This window comes from Rhinolophus sinicus, linkage group LG06 (assembly GCF_036562045.2).
Source record: "Rhinolophus sinicus isolate RSC01 linkage group LG06, ASM3656204v1, whole genome shotgun sequence".
NCBI lineage: Eukaryota > Metazoa > Chordata > Mammalia > Chiroptera > Rhinolophidae > Rhinolophus > Rhinolophus sinicus.
This window is the reverse complement of record NC_133756.1, coordinates 16479033-16498519: the sequence shown is the minus strand read 5'-3', so window position 1 is coordinate 16498519 and position 19487 is coordinate 16479033. Positions and strand designations below refer to the sequence as shown.

Below are 19487 nucleotides of genomic sequence, written 5' to 3'. Positions count from 1 at the left end.
AAAATAGAAAAAGAAAGTAATTTGAGCAGGAAATTTCTTTGAGGAACTTTGAGAGAAAATTGCTTTCCTTGATAGACTGTAAGCTACGTGGTGGTAGAGATCAGATCTGTTTTGTTCATTTCTTTATGTAGCACAATGCCAGTTGTCATCACTAGACCATTAGTAAATGATGTAGAATGAATGTTTGCAGTGGTAAATTCCTCAGTGTATTGACTTGCAGAAATCATTTTTTCAGAAGGAATTTTCTCTTCCTGATTAGATTGCATTATCTGCATTTGGAAAAGAACAAAGTGAATAAGATGAGTACATAATTTCTACCATCTTTTCCAGTAGTATTTTAGGAGACATATGATTTAGTATGATTTTAAATGGGTGGAAAAGGAAGGATTCCTGGAGAAGTAGACTCACACTGATCCTGGAAAAGAATGCCCAAAATATGGAAAGGCAGGATGAAAGTGAACAAAAGACCTAGAGGCCAAAATGAGAGGGGCGGGTAAAAGTGGGAATTATGATACGTAGATAGTTGCCTCTCTAGAGCAGTGTGGGACTCAGTGGAGCCATTGCCCTGCACCTTCTCACTTCACCCATAGTCAGACTGCAAGGGTGTTAGAAGTTGGAGGAACCTTGGCAGTCAAATAGATATTCCAGAGAAGACGTGTATTAAAGAATTTGGAGAGAACTTTGGATAAGGTGAAATGGACAACAGAAATATTAAAGAGGGAGCTGAGGTTATGGAGCTAATGGCTGACAGAAAAATATCATGCCACCTGAGAAGTCTGCCCCTGCTGAGCTCAGAATGAAGTCTTCACTCAGGGAATGCAGTATGCAGACATGAGTGCTCATGTGCCATTGGTTATGCGAACTGTCAAAGCCAGAGCTCTGTCTGGGGTTTGAGGACAGGTGTAGACAGGTCTATTATGCAGACAGGCTAATAACTTTCATGGACATGCTTTAAAGCCATTGATCTTTGTGTTTAAACAGTAAATGCTTATCCTTGGATCTTTTCCAGTACTTACTTCATATATACATTTCTTGTTCTAAAACATTACTAATAAGAATTATTAATAATTGTTATAATTATTTCGCCTATTGGTTTTGTTATTTGCTTTAAAAATAGGTATCCCTGTTAAGATCATAAAAAATACTTTATTGCCCTAAAAAAATTATTTTAAAGATTTTTTTTTTTTTAAAATTAGGGAAGGGGAATAGGACTTTTTATTGGGGAACAGTGTGTACTTCCAGGACTTTTTTCCAAGTCAAGTTGTTGTCCTTTCAGTCTTAGTTGTGGAGGGAGCAGCTCAGCTCCAGGTCCAGTTGCCCTTGCTAGTTGCAGGGGGCATAGCCCACCATCCCTTGCGGGAGTTGAACCGAAGACCTTGTGGTTGAGAGCCCGAGCTCCAACCAACTGAGCCATCCGGGAGGCAGCTCAGCTCAAGGTGCTGTGTTCTATCTTAGTTGCAGGGGGCAGAGCCCACCATCCCTTGCGGGAGTCAAGGAGTTGAACCAGCAACCTGTGGTTGAGAGCCCACTGGCCCATGTGGGAATCGAACGAGCAGCCTTCGGAGTTAGGAGCACGGAGCTCCATCCACCTGAGCCACCGGGCCTCCCAGCCCTAAAATTTTTAAACATTACAAATTAAAATTTACAACTTACTCTCTTAAAAACAGGTCTATAAAAATAACACAAAGATATTCTTTATGTTCCTGATGGCGTATATTGTCCTAGGTTTCCTAGTCTTTTGTATCTTTGTCCATTTCTGTTCTACTTTTCTAAGATCTTTCTCTTTTCTTCTTCATTCCCTTTTCCTTTTCTCAGTAAATACAGGGAGAGTGTGTTGACCATTTTAAAATTTATTTTATGTTAGATGAAGAGAAGAAAAAAACATGTGGGAGCTTTACAATAATCTTATAGACTCTGAAGATTAAATTTTTTATACCATTTCTCTGAACTTTTATTTTTATTATTGAAAGGATATTTTATTTTTTATTGTAGTGGACTTTTTCTGTAGTTGGCAAATTATGTTTTAAATTATTTTAAAGCATACGACTAAAACTCTTTCTAATTGTCTTATTCATTTCCATTTTCTGATTTCTTACTTTTTGTTGTAAAAACCCAAAGCATCTCTGGCTCAGAACAATCAGCCAGTTACTCAGATTTTACTGGTGCTTCTTTGAAGTTTTTTTGGGTTTTGTCTTTTTATTTTGTTTTGTTTTAAAATATCAATTCTTATTTTTCATATCATTCAAAAATAATAAACTGAAATAAGGAAACCACCTATTTTGGCAACTTAAATGCCACTAACCTCCCCATCCCAAGATTCACTACAACTTTAATCTGAAAGAAAAATAAATCTCTAAATTGCCATCTCTATTTCTTCATTGTATTCTGATTTGTAGCTAAATCTGTAGTAGCCAGCTAAATTTTGGGTAATTTTTTTTCTTAAAAAATGGGAGAATTTTTTTGTTTTACCTACTCTATGGAATGGGAATAAAAAGTTGGAAAAATTTATAAATTATAAAATGCTATATGAATGTTAGTGCCATTTTTGGTAGAGATTGATAACAGTTTAGAATATGGTTATTCTAACTTTTTTTTTCTCCTTTTAATATTTTTATTAGTCAAATTTTAAAGGTATTCCTTTCCTGGCTGTATAATACAAATTGACCACTGCTATAGAGAATAATGTATCTACTTCATGAGGTAGTTTTGAAGATTCAGTAAATACAGGGAGAGTGTGTTGAATGATTCAAGGAATTTGTAAACCAAGGGACTTAACAGAAAAGTGCAATTTTCCAAATTGGTTAGATCAAAGTAGAGAATTATTAGGGTGTGAACTTCAGATGAAACCCTGGTACAAGGAAACCACATTCACATTTGCAAAATTCTATTTCCACAGGAAATAGAATTTCTACTTTCTTCTTCATCCTCATTGTATACAGCAATTGGCTTGTGTGTTGGGTGTGTGTTATGGGTGTGGGATTCCAAGTCTGATTCCTCTGTTGCTCTTTTGGAAGCATTTTGTTCCCCCTTCTCCCAAGAGTGGAAGCCCAGGGTGGTGCACCTTAACTTATTTGATAAATTACTTCTAGGGTATCTAGATCCCATGAGAATAATTTTCCTTAAATCTATAAGCCAGTCAAAGCAAAGTAACACCGAGTAGAAGAAAGATGACAACCAGGAAGCTATGATTAGAATCTTCACTTTTCCACCCTCTTCTTTTCTCCTCTTCCTCAGCTGTCTGGTTTTTTTTTATTAAATAAAATAACCTTGGACATTATAAACATGATATTTCTTAAGGCTGAAACCAAAATGGCGAACTAAAATAGACAACTAGGCAGATGCCCTAATTTGACCTAATTTATTCATTTGTTTGTTTATTCAACAACTATTTATTAAACATTTACTCTGTGAGGTACAATGCTAAGTGCTTGCTATAAAGGTAAATCTCTACCCTAGGAGAACTTTTAGTCTAGTGGGAAAAAGACAAGGAAATCGTCTGTCACCTTACTATGTGATAAGTTACCTGATAGAGGCAGACATAAGTGTTGTGGGAAACAGGAAAATGTTAGTTACAAGAATTTGATAGAAGAAGGTGGCTTGTCAGTGATTTGATGTCTCATCGATTTTGGTTTAATGTCTTTAGATGCCTAAAAGCTTCATAAAGAATGAGATAGGATTTCAATAAAGAGACGACCTTTTCTGGGGTAGGATCCACTATCTTGGTCTCCCCAGAGTGGGATGTAGGCAGCGTGGCTCTGACCCTTACAAATTTACTAATGCCTACTACCTAATAATAGGATAGAACCCTTGTTATCTGATTGTGAACCCCTTCTCTCTTTTGTATTTGCAGGTACCCTAGAATACGTTTCCACACAGGTCTTGTGGACGCCCATCTCTACTGCATGAAAAAATACGTTGTGGACTTCCTAATGGAAAATGAGTAAGAAAGAGGGAGATAGAGTCAAGGCCACAGTGTTTAGGCTACCCTGTATTAACAGTTTTAAACCTTGATAATGTTAGATAACCAGTTTATATAACCAACAATTGATTTTCACCTTTGTTTTATAAATGAAATTATGTTATCAGCATACCATTATTTTATCTGTATCACAGAGTCCCCCGCTGGTATTTTTGGGATCTGTGTTGTAACAAACCAGAAGAATATTTTTATAAAACTAATAGTAACCTGTGATGCCTGTCTGCACAGTACCAGTCTCTTCTGACTTCCTTCTGTAAGGGTGAGCTCCCCAGCTCGAGTGCTATTTGTCTCCAAGCATATGTCCTTCCTCTAGACAATTATCCTATAGATGAGCCCTTTTAGCAAAGGGCCAGACTTACCCAAGAGGAGGGAATAAAGAAAAGCAAGTTTCTGTGCAATTTTAGGAAAGAAGTCCACCCTACTGAGTGAACTTTCATGAATGCAGAGAAACAAAATTTGGTACTTGTCTGATTTTGCTTTGAGAACAGAACTGTGGGCTTTAAACACATCCTATGTCTGGCAGATTGCAGAACTTGGGTTTCCAGAGAGAAAACCTCCTTTTGAGGTTGATCTCAAGGATTTTTGGTAGTAAATGTAACTAGAGTCCTCAGAGGAACAGCCAGGAAAAGATTTAATAACTGCATGGTAAAGAAGAATTGCGGCTAGTCTCCTTTGATGGCTGCTGAGTAAGTTTCTGCCTTGAATAACACTGGCGGATGGGAGAGCAAGCAGGCTGATACCACAGCAGCCAGTTCCCTCAGACCGGCTGAGGAAGGGAGTTGGAGAACCTGAGTTTAAATGCCAGCATGCCCTTGGCTGATGGACTTGAATATATAGAGGAATGTTAAGGGGAAAGGGAATTATTCTTCTGTGCCCAGTATGATATTTCTTGCAGAATCCTAACCCTCATCCCCCACAATACCTGCTAAACGCCTACAGGAAGGTCCATGTAGAGCCAATGGTAAAACAAATCATTCGCACTCCTGAAAAGCTTCCCCAGGGATTGTAATTTCTCTGTTTTCCCTCCCAGGACACTGTTCCCCTGCTCTCCTCTGATTTACTATTCGTTTTTTTTCATTCAATCAATAAATACTTATTAAGCACCCATTATGAGGCAGGCATTGCACTAGATGAGCTGTGGGATCAATGGTGAATAAGCAGACATAGGTCTTCTCATGGAACTGACAGCTAAACTCCACAGTGGACTGTAGAGACTTTGCTTTTTAAACAGCAAGAAAACTTACCTTAGAGAATGATCCAGGACCTGTTTTCCAGTTACCAGTCTGGGCTATTCATATTTCAAAAATGAAGTTAACTCTTGGCCCTTAAAGGGTTTAGTTTTTATTCCCAAATGGATATGGAGCCCTGTGAAATAGGCTCTGGCTTTGATGTGCTGGGAGGGAATGCAATAGTAGAGATCATTGTTTGTTTGTTTTTAAACCATTTACTATGGAAAATTTCACACAAGTACAAAAGTAGAGAAAGTAATATAATAAACTCCCATGAATCTGTCACACAATGTCAACAATTATCAATTCATGGCCACTCTTGTTTATATATGCCAGTACCCGTCTCCTCACTGTCACACCAGATTATTTTAAAGCAAATCATTCTGATATAATTTCATCTGTAATTATTTCCATTGTAATTATCGGGAAATATTTCAGTATGTATCTCTAAAGCATAAACAATGTTTTTATCTTTTAAACAAATACCTCAATACCATTATAATTCCTAAAAATAAATAAATAAATAAGAAAAAGACCCAAAAAAAACTAACAATGCTTCCTTAGTACTACCAAATGGGATTGTAGCTTTTGGTGTCTGCGTACCAGAATACCAGCATCCTGGCTGCCGTAGCTCCTTTTTAGCTCATTTTACCACCACCAGTTATCTGCTCCCACACCTGGCAAGTGTAATATAGTGTTATGTCCCTTGAGGACAAGCCTGAATTTGGTGATTCTGTGGCCTCTGGCCAGAAACTCTGCCAAATGGGACTTTCTCAGAGCCTGCTACAATGGAGAATGATACAGAGACTCACCTCAAACTACTTCCCCATCTCAAGATCTACTAGAGAGACTCTTATCTCTTTCTTCCCCCATCTATCCTTCACTTCTCAGAGTTGTTGGGATTAAAGGATTAAAACTGGTAAATTTCAACATACGAGGAACAATATAAAGACATTGCAGGACAAATTAGAATAGTGCTCGAGGGAGACTTTTTCTTCCTGTCTGAAATAGTGGAAGTTGTGTCTCAAAGTTGTGGGAGATGGGGTTGAATGGGTTGGCGGGAGCAGCACGCAGGAGATCTTGAAAGCTAAGCAGGGAGTTACAGATCTTTAAACAGAATAATCCCATATGGAATGAGCAATGATGCAACCTAGCAGGAGAATATAGATGATTCTGAGTGGGAAAGAGACTCCTTCAAGGTAAGTAGGAGTCATTTATTATAATCTGGTTATGAAATGTTAACTCTGTTAGGGATGGAAAGGAAAAAGTAAACGTATGAGACACCACTTCAAGAAAAGACTATTTTAGAAGTGTTATCTTTCACTTATGGAAGTTAACATATTCTGCCCTGTGTCTTTTTCAGTTGTTTACATGTTAATTCTTCCACCCGAATTCTTTGAGATTAGATACCCACCTGCATTGGTAAGGCATTCAATATGTGCTTGGTCAATGAGAGGAAAGGAAATATAGTCATAGCTGAAGTAATTTGGTACATCAGCAGTGAAAAATGAGATGAGGATTTCTGCAGTTTACTAAGTAGGAAAGCTGTGAAAAGAAAACCTGCACTATCTTTAACAGGAAAAGTTTAGTAACTGGACAGGTGTCCACCCTTCTGTACCTCACATTCCTCATCTGAAAATTGGAAATAATAGTACCTGACCCATATGGTTGTTGTGGAAAATACTTGTAAAGAGCTTAGAGCAGTAGTTGATGCAAAGTAAGAACTTGAATTAACTTTTAGTTGGTCACCTACTGGTGTCAGGTACTGTGTTGCTAAGTGGTAAATATAAAAAGGTGGCATTTCTGCCTTCAAATTGCTCATAGGTTAGGGAGAGAGGGACAGGTTAAACATTGTTACAGTAAAATGTGGTAAGTAGTATTGGAATATAGTAGAATAGTACAATGGAAGCACAAGAGAATTTGGCGGGGGATAATGGAAATACTCTATATCTTGATTTGGGGTAGTGATTACAGTAGTATAATTTGACAAAACTCATTGAACTGTATGTTTAAACTGGGTGTATTTTATTATATGTAAATTACATTTTTAAATTGATTTTAAGTTTTAAAAAATGAGTTGGACTTGCCACAATTTTTTAAAAACTCAAAGCAACAGACATTTAATTATACCCAAATATATTCTTTTTTTTTTTAACTTTTTTATTTATTTTTCCCCCCTTCTTCCGCCTCCCCCCCAGCCCCCACACTCCAGTTCAAGCTGTTGTTTCTCAGTCTAGTTGTGTAGGACACAGCTCCCTGGCCCATGCTGGTATTATGAGCCTTGTGCGTCTCCCCAGCTGAGGCAGTTGGTCACCGGTTATCGGCTTACGGCTGCTGGCCGCTCACAATGGCTGCTGGCCACTCACTGCAGCACACAGTAGCCGGCGGCAGCTCATGCCAATCTCTGGCTGCTCACAGCAGCCCAGCTCCAGGGAGAGCTGTTCACAATCTTAGCTGTAGAGGCACAGCTCACTGGCTCATGTGGAAATCGAACCGGCGACTTTGGTGTTAGGAGCATGGCACTCCAACCACCTGAGCCACCAGCCAGCCCCTTTTTTATTTATTTTAAGTATTTTTCCAGGACCCATCAGCTCCAAGTCAAGTAGCTGTTTCAATCACAGTGGCCCATGTGGGGATCGAACCGACAACCTTGTTGTTAAGAGCACCGCACTCTAACCAACTGAACTAACTGGCAGCCGCCCCCCCCCAATATATTCTAATTGCTGTCTTGGAGGTTGAGGATGCCAAGATGAATACAAAATATCATATGCCATTGTCTTCTATAAGCTTGAGAAAATTGTACTATGAAACAAGAGAAAAAAAATGAGTCAGAGATCCCAGTCTTAATAAATGGGGAAAGGACACTTCAGGCAGTATCATGACAGCTCTGCTTTAGAAAGACTCCAGCAGCAGTGGGTTGAAGGAAGGGATTGAAGGATTATTGGACTGAGTTTATATCAGTGATTCAGATTAACTTTAGTGGCAAAACCCACCCCTAAAACTGGGCAGAATTTAATAGCCTAATATATTTACTTACTGTTTCAATATTGATTTTTAGCTAACATTCAAACCATCTCTCAACTTTCTAGTCACTTGCCTCCAGACTCTTCCCTTCTAATCCATCCTTCCACAAAACCAGAGGGCTTTCTAAATTGCAAATCTGACCATATCATTACCTATTTGACCAGATTTGCCTTGTCCCAAGCATTTACCAGCTAAAGTGATACATGGGCCCAGGAAGTAGTGCATGGGGCAACAAGACTATGACGAAAGTTGCTGAGGGATGCTGCAGTTTGACTTGGATGCTAATATCTTTTGATGAAGACCTGCTTGTCTACCTGTGCACTAAGGCACTTTGCTTCTATTAGTAGGTGATTTTAGGCCTAACCCAAGCTTTCTAAGTATCACATAAATCTTAAAAGCCATTAAAAAAAAATAAAAACAGGATTGATAAGTTTGACTAATAACAATTTTTTTTTTTTAGTTTCAGGTGTACAAAGCAACATAATAGACATTTACACCCCTCCCCACTAATAACAATTTTTAAAGTTCTGCATGGTGGGGGGAAGAAATAAACAGTCTAAAAATAACAACAAAGGAAGGGGAGGATATTTGCAATACCAGGGTAGCCCCAAATACTAAATTAAAAAGAGCACTTTAAAATTAATAATGAAAAGACAAATGACAATAGAAAAATGGGCAAAAGTTATAGAAAAAGCTAGCACACCTATGAAAGATGCCTGCTATCACTCATAAATACAAAATGCATATTAAACAGCTGTTGTTTTTTTTAAACTTTTATTTATTTATTTATTTTTAAGTGTGTTTTTCTAGGACCCATCAGCTCCAAGTCAAGTAGTTGTTTCAATCTAGTGGAGGACGCAGCTCACAGTGGCCCATGCAGGGATCGAACCAGCAACCCTGGTGTTACTAGCATCGTGCTCTAATCAACTGAGCTAACTGGCTGCTCTATATTAAACAGTTTTAGAATATGATCTTCATCTGTCGTATGACATAGATTTTCAAATTTTGTGATAAGGCTAGCAAAGCTGTAGGGAAATTCCCTTATAGTGTTCTGTATAAACTTTCTGAGGGGCAGACAGTTGATAATCTGTCAAAACTTAAAATTGTATTTTTTGACTCAGCAGTTCCTCTTCCAAGAATCTGCCCCACAGAAATATTTACTCAAAAGTATGGAAACATTCATTGCAAAATGTTCTTTGCAGCATTGTTCATAATGGGAAAATTATAACAATTTAAATACAGTACATTATGGTGTGTTCATATTGTGCAGCTATTAAAAAGAATGAAGTATATGGTGATATGGAAAGATTTCCGGATATGTTTACTTAAGAAAAGGCAAGTTGTAGTATTAGTGTATATTTTCAGTGTAATATGATTCTATTTTTTGCTTTAAAAAATAAAAGGATATCCGTATGTTTTCTAAGATTTTTTTTAATCCATTTCTGAATACAATCTGAATACAGATGGATGTTCTAAAGATTCTCTTGAACATTTCAATTCAAAATATCTTAATGTTATTTATAAAACTAGAGAAGAACCAAATATCAAACAATTATTTTTAAGAAGAGATTTTACCAGCTTATATGCTGACTACCTTTCTTTGAGAGTAACTGTCTCAAATCACCCTTAATAGTAATGAGAACTATTGTAAATCTGGCAATTTGGGAAAGAAATTGCATCGCGTTTTAATTTTTATTTCTTTAACAATATTTTTGAACATTTATATCTATTTCTTTGTTAAGGATAGTAATCTTTTTGTCCTATTTGTAGAAATTATTTTGTCTTTTTAATTTGGTGGAGTTTTTTTATTTACAGCTAGTAGTCAAGTCTGTTGTTCTCCTTTGTGATTTCTTATTTCTTAGGAGCTTAAAATTTCATGAGGCAGGTGTTTCTGGGAAGGCTATGTTTAAGAGGGAAGGGAGAAAGTAGAGTTGCCCAGTCCCAGGGCAGTGGATCCAGCTGCTGGTCTTAAGTCCCAAGGTCAGGATGTTCACAATGGTTCACGGTGGCCTGTCCCACTTCTTGGCACAGCCTTGAGTTGCCTCTACTTTGAGTAGGAAACAGGAAGAATACTTTTTGTCCTCCATTATGCTCTAAGCCAGCTGCATTATGGGAACTGACCTGCCGCTGAGTGCCAGCAGAGGCAGGTGGGACCTGGCAGGACTGCTTCATGTCCTCTCTTCAAATCACTGTCTAATCGCCTTTAAAGGGCTGTGCCTAAAGGAGCTGTGTGCCAAGGTTTGTTTGCTTGCTTCTTGCAGTGACAGTTCTGTTTGGCTCATAATGTAAATATCATGGCTCTGAGATCCCCCAGCTGCCCATGCTTTGTCATTTCTTCAAAGGGAACTGACTTGTTTTCCACCAGAGGGGGCCAAGGAACATTTGCTGCCCACACTGCTTTGGCACATTAAAAGAGGAGAAAAAGAGCTAAGAGTAAATGTTATTTCGTTCTTTGTATTCATATGGAAATTTTTAATCTCTATCAAAGGATCAGGAGAAAAATCACATTGAAATTCAATACAAGAGCTTCCAGTTTACACAGAATGTTTCAAAGATGTTTGACTTGATCCTTTAAAAATGATAAAAACCATGAACTGTGTAGCTCCAGGGTTCATAATTTTGCTTATCCTCCTCAGCCCCCGCCTCTGTCTTGCCTTCCTACCTACTCTCCATCTGTGTGGTCCTGTGTCAGCCTGCAGAGCTTCTTTGAATGGGGGCTGGGGGAGGGGGTCAGAAGTATATACAGCAGCAATCAGGTTTATAGGGCTGTTTTTAGAGTCTTACAATTGGTCTCCCTGACTTCAGTCTTCTCATTCCTGGCCACCATCTTCATTCTCTCTATTCCAGGCCTATTTCCACTGCTACAAGAATGATCTTACTAAGAAATAAAATTGATCATGTCACTTTCCTGCTTAAAAATTACCATTGGCTTCTCAGTTCAGGCTTTCCAGACTGCCACAGAAGGCTTCCATGATCTGACTCCATTACCCACTTAATCAGCCTCATCTTCTACCCTCCTCCTTAAATTAATAATTTGGCTACTGTCCACTGGATTACAAATTCTTTGAAGTCAGAAACAGTGTATTTCCAAGACCTAGCACAGTTACTGGCATATTAATAGGTGCTTGTTAAATGCCAAGTAAATTAATTAGTGGTTTAAAATTCTAAAAGGTCAAAGTGTAAGAGAGAAAACTAAAAATTATTTGCTAGTCTCTCACCCCTTTGTGCTTTCATTTCCTTTGCTCAGTATAAATCAAAAACATATTCGTTGTACTAAGGATCAGGTCACTTCTTCCCCATTACAGATTCCTGGTCATTTAGACCAAAAATCCTGTCTCAATACCCACCAGAAAACACCACACTCCCTGACACCAAAAAAGGCAAAATGAAGGAAAGCTCCAAAGCTCTTGGCCAAGGTTACTTACTGCTAGTATCTGAATGATGTAAAAATAGTGCAGGAATTTTTTTTGCCTCTGAAAGTTCTTTTAGGCATTGATCTTTGATCTTATTTTCCGTAAGTGCTATCCTAAACTAACCTGATTACATAAAAGTAAACTGAAGTTAATTTTGTTGTGGAAATTCTTTGCTAGCCATTGGTAAATGAGTATAACTGTTATAATGTGAGGAAGCCCACTCTTACTTAAGTAGATGGGAGGATGAAATCTGCATGAGAAGTTCTTAAGTTCTTAATCATTAGAATGGATTTTAAATTGGCAGAATCTAAATCAAATAAGGAGAGTAGTACCATAAAAGCTAAGAAAAAATGAGAGGGAAGAAACTTAAGAATGGCCTATAATTGTAAAATTTGATAATTTGCATAAAGAATAAAAGAATTGCCTATAGTCCCTTTACTATGAGGGAGTATAGAGCAGGACCCATGTGTGCAGTCTTTGAATAACACAAGTGTTAGTATTAGAAAAAAAAGTCATCACCACAACAGATTAAAGGGAAAAAATGTGAGTCCATAGATGCAAAAAAAAAATTTTAATAAAATTCAATGACCATTCATTGATAAAAGCTCTTAACAAGTTAGGAATAAAAGAGAACTTCCTTGATCTGATAAAGGATATCTACACCAAAAAAAAAGCCTATAGCATATGCTGACTATTAGCTACAAAGCATGAACCCCAATATCTACACATAGAAGACAGTCAATAAATGATACTTTGATGATGGAAAAAAACTGCAACAATCATCAGTCTAAATGATAAAATATTTTAAACATTCTTTTTAAAATCAAGAACAAATATGGATGACTGCTATCAGTGCTTCTATTCAGCATTATATTGGTGATTTTAGCCAATATGGTAAGACAGTGAAAAATAAAAGATATAGGGATTAGAAAGGAAGAAAGATAATTGTTGTTTTCATAGTTGGTATGAATGTCAGAATCTACAAATAAATTATTAAAATTAACAGGACTTTTTAACAAGGAAATTGGCTATAAGATCAAAATGCAGAATAAATTGAATTTCTATAAACCAACAAGAAGAAAACAATTGTTTAAAAGATGCCATTTATAATACCAACAAAAAATATACTTAGGATTAATCTAACAGAAGATACGCAAGGCCTTTATGGAGAAAAATTTGTAATGTTTTTTAAACAACTTTTTTCAAAAGACCAGAGCACTCTAACTTCTCATGAATTATTGCCAATTAAGAATCAAGGCACCATCAAATATATGGTGATGGAAGGAGAACTGACTCTGGGTGAACACACAATGGGATTTATAGATGATGTAATACAGAATTGTACACCTAAAATCTATGTAATTTTACTAACAATTGTCACCCCAATAAATTTAAAAAATAAAAGAAAATAAAAAAGAATCAAGGCACCATGTTAAAATACATACACACATGCTCACTCACACATACCATGTAGATGGAACTTTGTGAAACACTGTTTTCTGCATAGATCAGAGGAAGGGATTCCTATATTCAATACACTACCCTCCTACCTCCGGCCTGAAGCAGATGGAGAACTTAGATCTGCTGTTTCTCCAGAACTGCCAAATCCATGCCACTTTTGATCTCTGTCAGTCACAAGGTGGCATGACCAGAAGGAAGTTGGCTTTTTCTTGGATGCACAGAAGATCCAAATAGTCAGATTTCTCCTATTTGACCACTCTTTCTTCCTAGGTCGATCACTTCCATCCGAAGTGAATTGATTCCATATCTAGTAAGAAAACAGTTCTCCTCGGTTTCGTCACAACAAGGACAAGAAGAAAAAGAGGAGGATCTAAAGAAAAAGGAGCTGAAGTCCTTAGGTCAGTGCTTGGGTTGGTGCAATATGGGTAAGGGTAGCAGCACCTTGGAAAAAGAAGCCTACCTCAAGGCAGCATATCCTTGTCTAGCCAACAAGCAAGACAGGCTAGCTGATGCCACTCTCTGAGATCTGGGTAATCTTATGCAAGCAGATCCTATCACTGTGCTCTTCAGGGACAAGCTAATCATACCTCTGGTTCAGAGCTCTGGTTTGGTTGTGTTCCTCACTGGACTATTTTGACTTTAACTCTGCCTACTTTTCAGTTCCCCTGTTCTCCAGGCTCTGGGCAGCCTCACTTCTGACTAACTCAGTTTGTTCTGTCAAGGAAAGAAATGTGAAGGAGTGTATAACTATAGTCCAACCAGAGGCCAACCAGACTGTCTCCTTTCCAGGATGTAGGGGTGAAGTCTGCCTTATTTGCTCTCATATCCCTGCCTAGAAAAAATATATTTATCAAATAAATTATTAGCCCTGTCACCTGAGGCAGGTTACTCAGTCTTTTTTTTCCCAAAAACAGTACATTTTATTTGACATTAGACAACATACTCCCCAATTTGTGATATGTAGATTGATTTAGATTGCTTTTTGGTGTACTCAGTCTTCTAAGCCCCAGTTTTCTTACAAAATAAAAGATCTCAAATGATTATTATAAGAGTTAAAAAACGGGCCCAGGCATCAAGTCCTGTTGCTATTTCTGTCATAGCACAACTACCACATATGAAAATAGAGGCAAGCCTCACAATATGGCTGGTCACTAAAGCCTGGACACTTGCTTGGGTTACTTCATGATTTACAAGAGTCATCTATTTTATTTTGCCTAGTAGTACTTGATGTTGGTCAAACTTGCTTGTAGGACCTCTTTTTAAGCATTTTTGTATCATACAATATTTCAAAAGTACAAGGAGGCACATTACCTCTTTTAATTTGACTTAGTCTTTCAGGTTTTAGTGGGATTTCCCCAGGGTCCACGCTGCATGGGTGAGTTCAAAGGAGAGAGGTGTGAGTTGTACCCTCTTTCAAAACTTGTCTAAGTCTATATCCCCTATGTCAGTCTCTCTCACTCACTTGCTCTGTTTGGGTGTTTATTCTACAGATATTTACAGTTTTATAAAAGAAGCCAGTACACGGACCTTTGCTCCCTATGATGCCTGCTGGAATGTCTGTCGAGGAGACAAATGGGAAGATTTGTCTAGATCACAGGTGCGCTGCTATGTCCACATCATGAAAGAAGGGCTCTGCTTTCGAGTAAGCACCCTGGGACACTACATAGAAGCAAACAAACAGGTGAGATGATGAGTTTACAAGAGAAATCGTGGGAACTCCTACCCCAGAAACAGACTGAGTCTTTTGTCTTATTTCTTCATTAGGTACACAGTGACTTGCTCAGATTCCCTCTCATTCCCAAGGTTGATCAAGACCTGGCATGTCAAGGGAGACCATTGTGGTGCCCAGGTCCAGCAAAAGTGAAAACAGAGGGCCTGGTCCATCAAGGCAGAGCCTCTGTGACTCCAGGGAAAAGCTAAGCTCTCCAGGAAGTCTAATTCATAGTCTCTGGGTTCAGTAGCTTTCTCTGATTCTGCTCAGCATGCGGATATCTACAGTACTTCATAAACAAGCAGATAAATACTGCATAATCATTGCTGTGATGAAGCAAACGTAAGCACACAGGAAAGGCTTTCATAAGAAGGTGAAGGAACAGAGTATAGAGTAGCCAGATGGCAAAACCTCAAGGAAAGAATGTCTTTGAGAGAGAAGTATCTGGAAACATCATTAGAGAGTAAAGAGTCTTTCTAACCCCTTCTCTTAACCCTGAGATTTATGAGATACGGAGAATGAGTAGCTTCTGTTAAAGCGGAAACAGTGCCGTGAAAAACAAGCCAGGTTTTAGTTTAGTTAAGAGATGGAGAGGGGGACAGTGAAGAGGCTGAGGATGTAGGGGAGCTCTTTACTGTGTAGCAGGCACAGGAGGAAGGTTTTAGGAGGGAGGGATGATGAGACCATGGAAAGGAAATACAGAGCAGTATAGGATTAAAAGGAGAAACTACATTGGGGTGGCATTCAAGAACAACGAGGATGAGATGCTAAAAAGAATAGCTGTTGACATGGTTCCTGGGAGAATCCTGTGAAAACTGTCAGTGCAGGTATAAACTGGGGGCTGGGGTTAGAGAGGTCAGATAGAGTGATAAAAGATAATTGTTGAAAATTGGGGTTGGGATTGAGTCCCTGAAGAAAACCTGGCTCAGGAAACTTCAGGACCCACACCGTATGGTAGATATAGCCCCAGCCCCAGACCTCAAGGTGGCCTCAACCTGGATTGGTTATAGATCCAAGGGAATCCAAGCCAAAGAGTCTATGAGAAATCATGGATCCTATATTTACCCAGTGCAGTCCTGGGTAAAGTTAGCCCCAACTTAGGGTCAGAGCTATAAGGAGGCTCCCTTAATTTGACTTTTTGTTCTCTTTCTTCAATTCTATGACTAGAGTCTCGTAGGCTAGTTGGAAAGCAACTACATGGACAGCCTGAGACTAGAGAAGTATCCTCTGAAGTGCCAGAAGGGGCTGTACAGCAGACAGGCCTGAAGGGCCTTGGTTGAAGTGTAATAGAGGAGATCTCGGGGTTGGGGACTGGGGGATTAGCATTTACATTACCATTGTAGCCAGTCCTGGCAAGGCCTCCCTCAGCCAGTGTGGTCACCACACACAGTACGCTGGCCAGCATTCTGCTCATGCTGGAGAATCACAGGCACACTGTGCCTTCCCAGCGGGTCCGGAGCTAAAACTCTATATACCCATAACCTTTTCAATTTTCTCATACTGGAGAGAGAATGTGGGAAGTTTCCCTTCAGGATTTTATTTTGGCTGGTGAAGAACATGGATGCCTTCTCAGGGTCTGTCCTGACTATAGAATTTCTCTGACATTGCTCCCATCCTCACTCACACGTGACCACAGTGGTCCAGCAGGTGAGCAGGAACCTAGGATGACTATGGTCAGGACTCAGGATGCTCCTCGCCCTCATTAGTCCTCCTCTCCCAAGTGCTGCCTGGGTATCTCAAAGGCTTGTCTCACCACCTCCCGGCTGGGGGCCATGGCATCACTTTCAGGGAGGATACTCTCAGCTAGGAAACAGGATAACACTACTGGAAGCTGCTGCATAAACAATTCTTGTCCTAAGGGAAAGGCAGCAGCCTGCTGCTCCGCTCATCCAGACAGGAAGCTGTGCCTGAAAACTACCCATATCTCTGACTGACCATTAGGTTCTACCTAAGGTGCTTTCAGGTGTTTTCTGATTTTACTTTAGTGACCAAACCTCTTTTCTCAAGGTACTCAAATTGCTACCTGATCTCTGTCCAGAAGAATCACTGGTGCATTCATCAGCCCAGATTGTCAACAAACACTTGGTAAGTGCTAACTTGGGCAGGGCAGGTATGGGACAATCTCTGGGTGCATTGAGGCTTGTTCTTGTGAAGCTGGATTGGGCTCTGAAGCCCTGAACCTCATTAGCCCCAGGGAAACCCCAACTGGGTTTTGGTTATAAAGTCTCACCTAGCCCAGGTACTCCAGAGACTGACCGGAAGGTGCTGGTCCCAGCTACACAAACCCTGGAAGGAAGAGCCATTATAGTCTTGGCACTCAGGCACAGGAGCTTCCATCTCTCTCCCTCTTCTTACCCTGATTTGAGCACTCTTCTTCAAGAGAGCACATCTAAACACATAAGTACATGAGTGTGTAAGTTTGAGTTGGTCTCAGGTATTATGTGACCTTGTAGCCCTGAAAAATACTGGTGATGGTCCCTCTTGTTGAAGTGTCTCTGCGGAAAGATACTATTAGACCCCAGCTCAAAGGATTTGGGGGGTTGGTTTGCAGTTGGTTGAGATGAATGGACAAGACTTTATATTTGCCTTTTGCAGGTTGGAGTTGACTGCCTCATCGGGCCAGATACACAGGTTGGAGAGAAGTCATCCATTAAGCACTCGGTCATTGGTTCATCCTGTGTTGTAAGAGATAGAGTGACTATCACCAATTGCCTTCTTATGAACTCAGTCACCGTGGAGGAAGGGTATGTTTCCCCTTATGCCTACTTAAGGCAATGCCTTTGGTACCCCTGGGAGGCTTTGGGGGCCATCACAGTCTAGGAATGGGTTCAGCTTGGGGAGGGGTAGAAAGGGAGAAGGATGAAAAGAATAGTGCCTTGGCCCTTTGAGGTCTTGGTTTTGGCTCCATAATGAAATGGTCTCTGAAAGCATTTCCAGTGCCCTCCTCACACGTGTGAAAATTGTGGTCCTGGCAGAAACTGCCTTCTCTTGCTTTGGTATCCTACTTGATGGGATGGTCATAGTAATGAGCCACTGGCAGTGCTGGAAAGACACTGTATCAATATCTAAGGGTCACCTTCCCTTATCTCAGTATCCAGAGCAGCCCTGAAGAAGGCAGAGGCCTAAGAGGAGTGAACGTATAAGCCACAGTTTCTGAGAGAGAGCCTCTCTGTTACAAGTTACGGAGAATCTTCCACCATTTTGAGATCTCATAGTGTCCTAAAATCTTGGTTTATGACAGCCTGAACTTGGAGTAAGAAAACTTGAATGATATTTAGTAGGATTCTTTCTCTGCATAGACCTTAGGTTTTTTCTTATGTAAAAAACAAGCCAAAAAAATTTTTTTAAAAAAAGCAAGCATAAGTGATGGAAAAAAGGAAGGATATTACCAAATCAGTGTTTTTCAGACTTTTTAGAAAAGTTTGCAGACTTTTTCTTAAGATAAATTTTATGAATAAACTCAATATTTAAAACTGATAAAAGCACAGTGGTTTGGAATATAGTGAGGAAAGGGCACTTGTCCTTCCTATAGGATGTGAAGCAGATCTATAAAACAAATTTTGAAAAACCGCTATGCTAGATCAGCCTGACATTGGTTCTAGCTCTGACACCTGTTGATTTCTATGTCCAGGAACTGATAGGAGAGAAGGATAGGAGAAGACTGCAAGGCCAGTGAAAGCTGAACTACCTCTCACAGCTGCCCGTGAGGGTGGGGGAGAAGCATTTTAGGGAAGAGGAGCTCCATAGGGATAGAGCTAAAGGTTAAGCCTTTGCTCTTTAGGAAGAGTGACTAATGGAAGACAATAGACAGGACTGAGGGAGGAAGTACCATATTAAAAAACCAGAAAAGTTGGAGATCATAGGGATATTGACCACTAAGATTTGTCCTTCCCCAAACTATGTGACTGACTTCTAGAACCCTGACAACCAGGCCTAAAGCCTTTAGTCAAGTGTATGGATGAATCTTCTCTGGTAAATCTAACCAGCCCAAGTAGAAAAACATGAATTTATTTACATCAGAGATTTCTAACAGCCCAGTCAAATCACTCTATAGTAAAAATAATGGATGACAAATTATTTTCTTGTGCTTAGAGCTTCCAATCAGTGTTTTCAAATTCTCTCCTAAATATGAAGAGATAATCAAAGATTACGAGAGATCTAAAGAAACCTCTATCATGAAAGATAGAGACCAAATCAAACAAATAGAAAAAAGCAACTTAGAGGAGCAGTCGGATAGCTCAGTTGGTTAGAGTGCAAGCTCTGAGCAACAGAATTGCCGGTTTGATTCCCATATGGGCCAGTGAGCTATGCCCTCCACAACTAGAGTAAAGACAACAAGCTGCTGCTGAGCTCCTGGGTGGCGGGATGGCTCAGTTGGTTAAGAGTGTGTACTCTCAACAACAAGGTTGCCGGTTTGACTCCCGCATGGCATGGTGGGCTGCGCCGCCCCCCCCCCCCCCCCAACTAGATTGAAAATGGCAACTGGAGACTTGGAGCTGAGCTGCGCCCTCCACAACTAAGATTGAAAGGACAACAACTTGACTTGGAGCTCATGTTGATCCTGGGAAAAAACACACTGTTCCCAATAAAGTCCTGTTTCCTTTCCCCAGTAAAATCTTAAAAAAAAAGAAAAGAAAAGAAGGAAGGAAGGAAGAAAGTAAAAAGCAACT

The 19487-nt window shown here is 39.5% G+C and overlaps 1 protein-coding gene across 2 annotated transcripts in view; it reads left to right on the top strand.

Moving 5' to 3' along the window:
• EIF2B3 (eukaryotic translation initiation factor 2B subunit gamma) overlaps positions 1-19487 on the top strand; it is a 111148-nt gene that overhangs the window by 72710 nt on the left and 18951 nt on the right. The window contains exons 6-10 of one of the 2 annotated variants that reach the window (XM_019716550.2): positions 3851-3940; positions 13377-13504; positions 14597-14787; positions 16825-16902; positions 17413-17561. In XM_019716550.2, the coding sequence (XP_019572109.1) occupies positions 3851-3940; positions 13377-13504; positions 14597-14787; positions 16825-16902; positions 17413-17561 (636 nt within the window). The remainder of the gene's footprint in view (positions 1-3850; positions 3941-13376; positions 13505-14596; positions 14788-16824; positions 16903-17412; positions 17562-19487) is intronic. The other variant, XM_019716551.2, reaches the window with a different exon arrangement.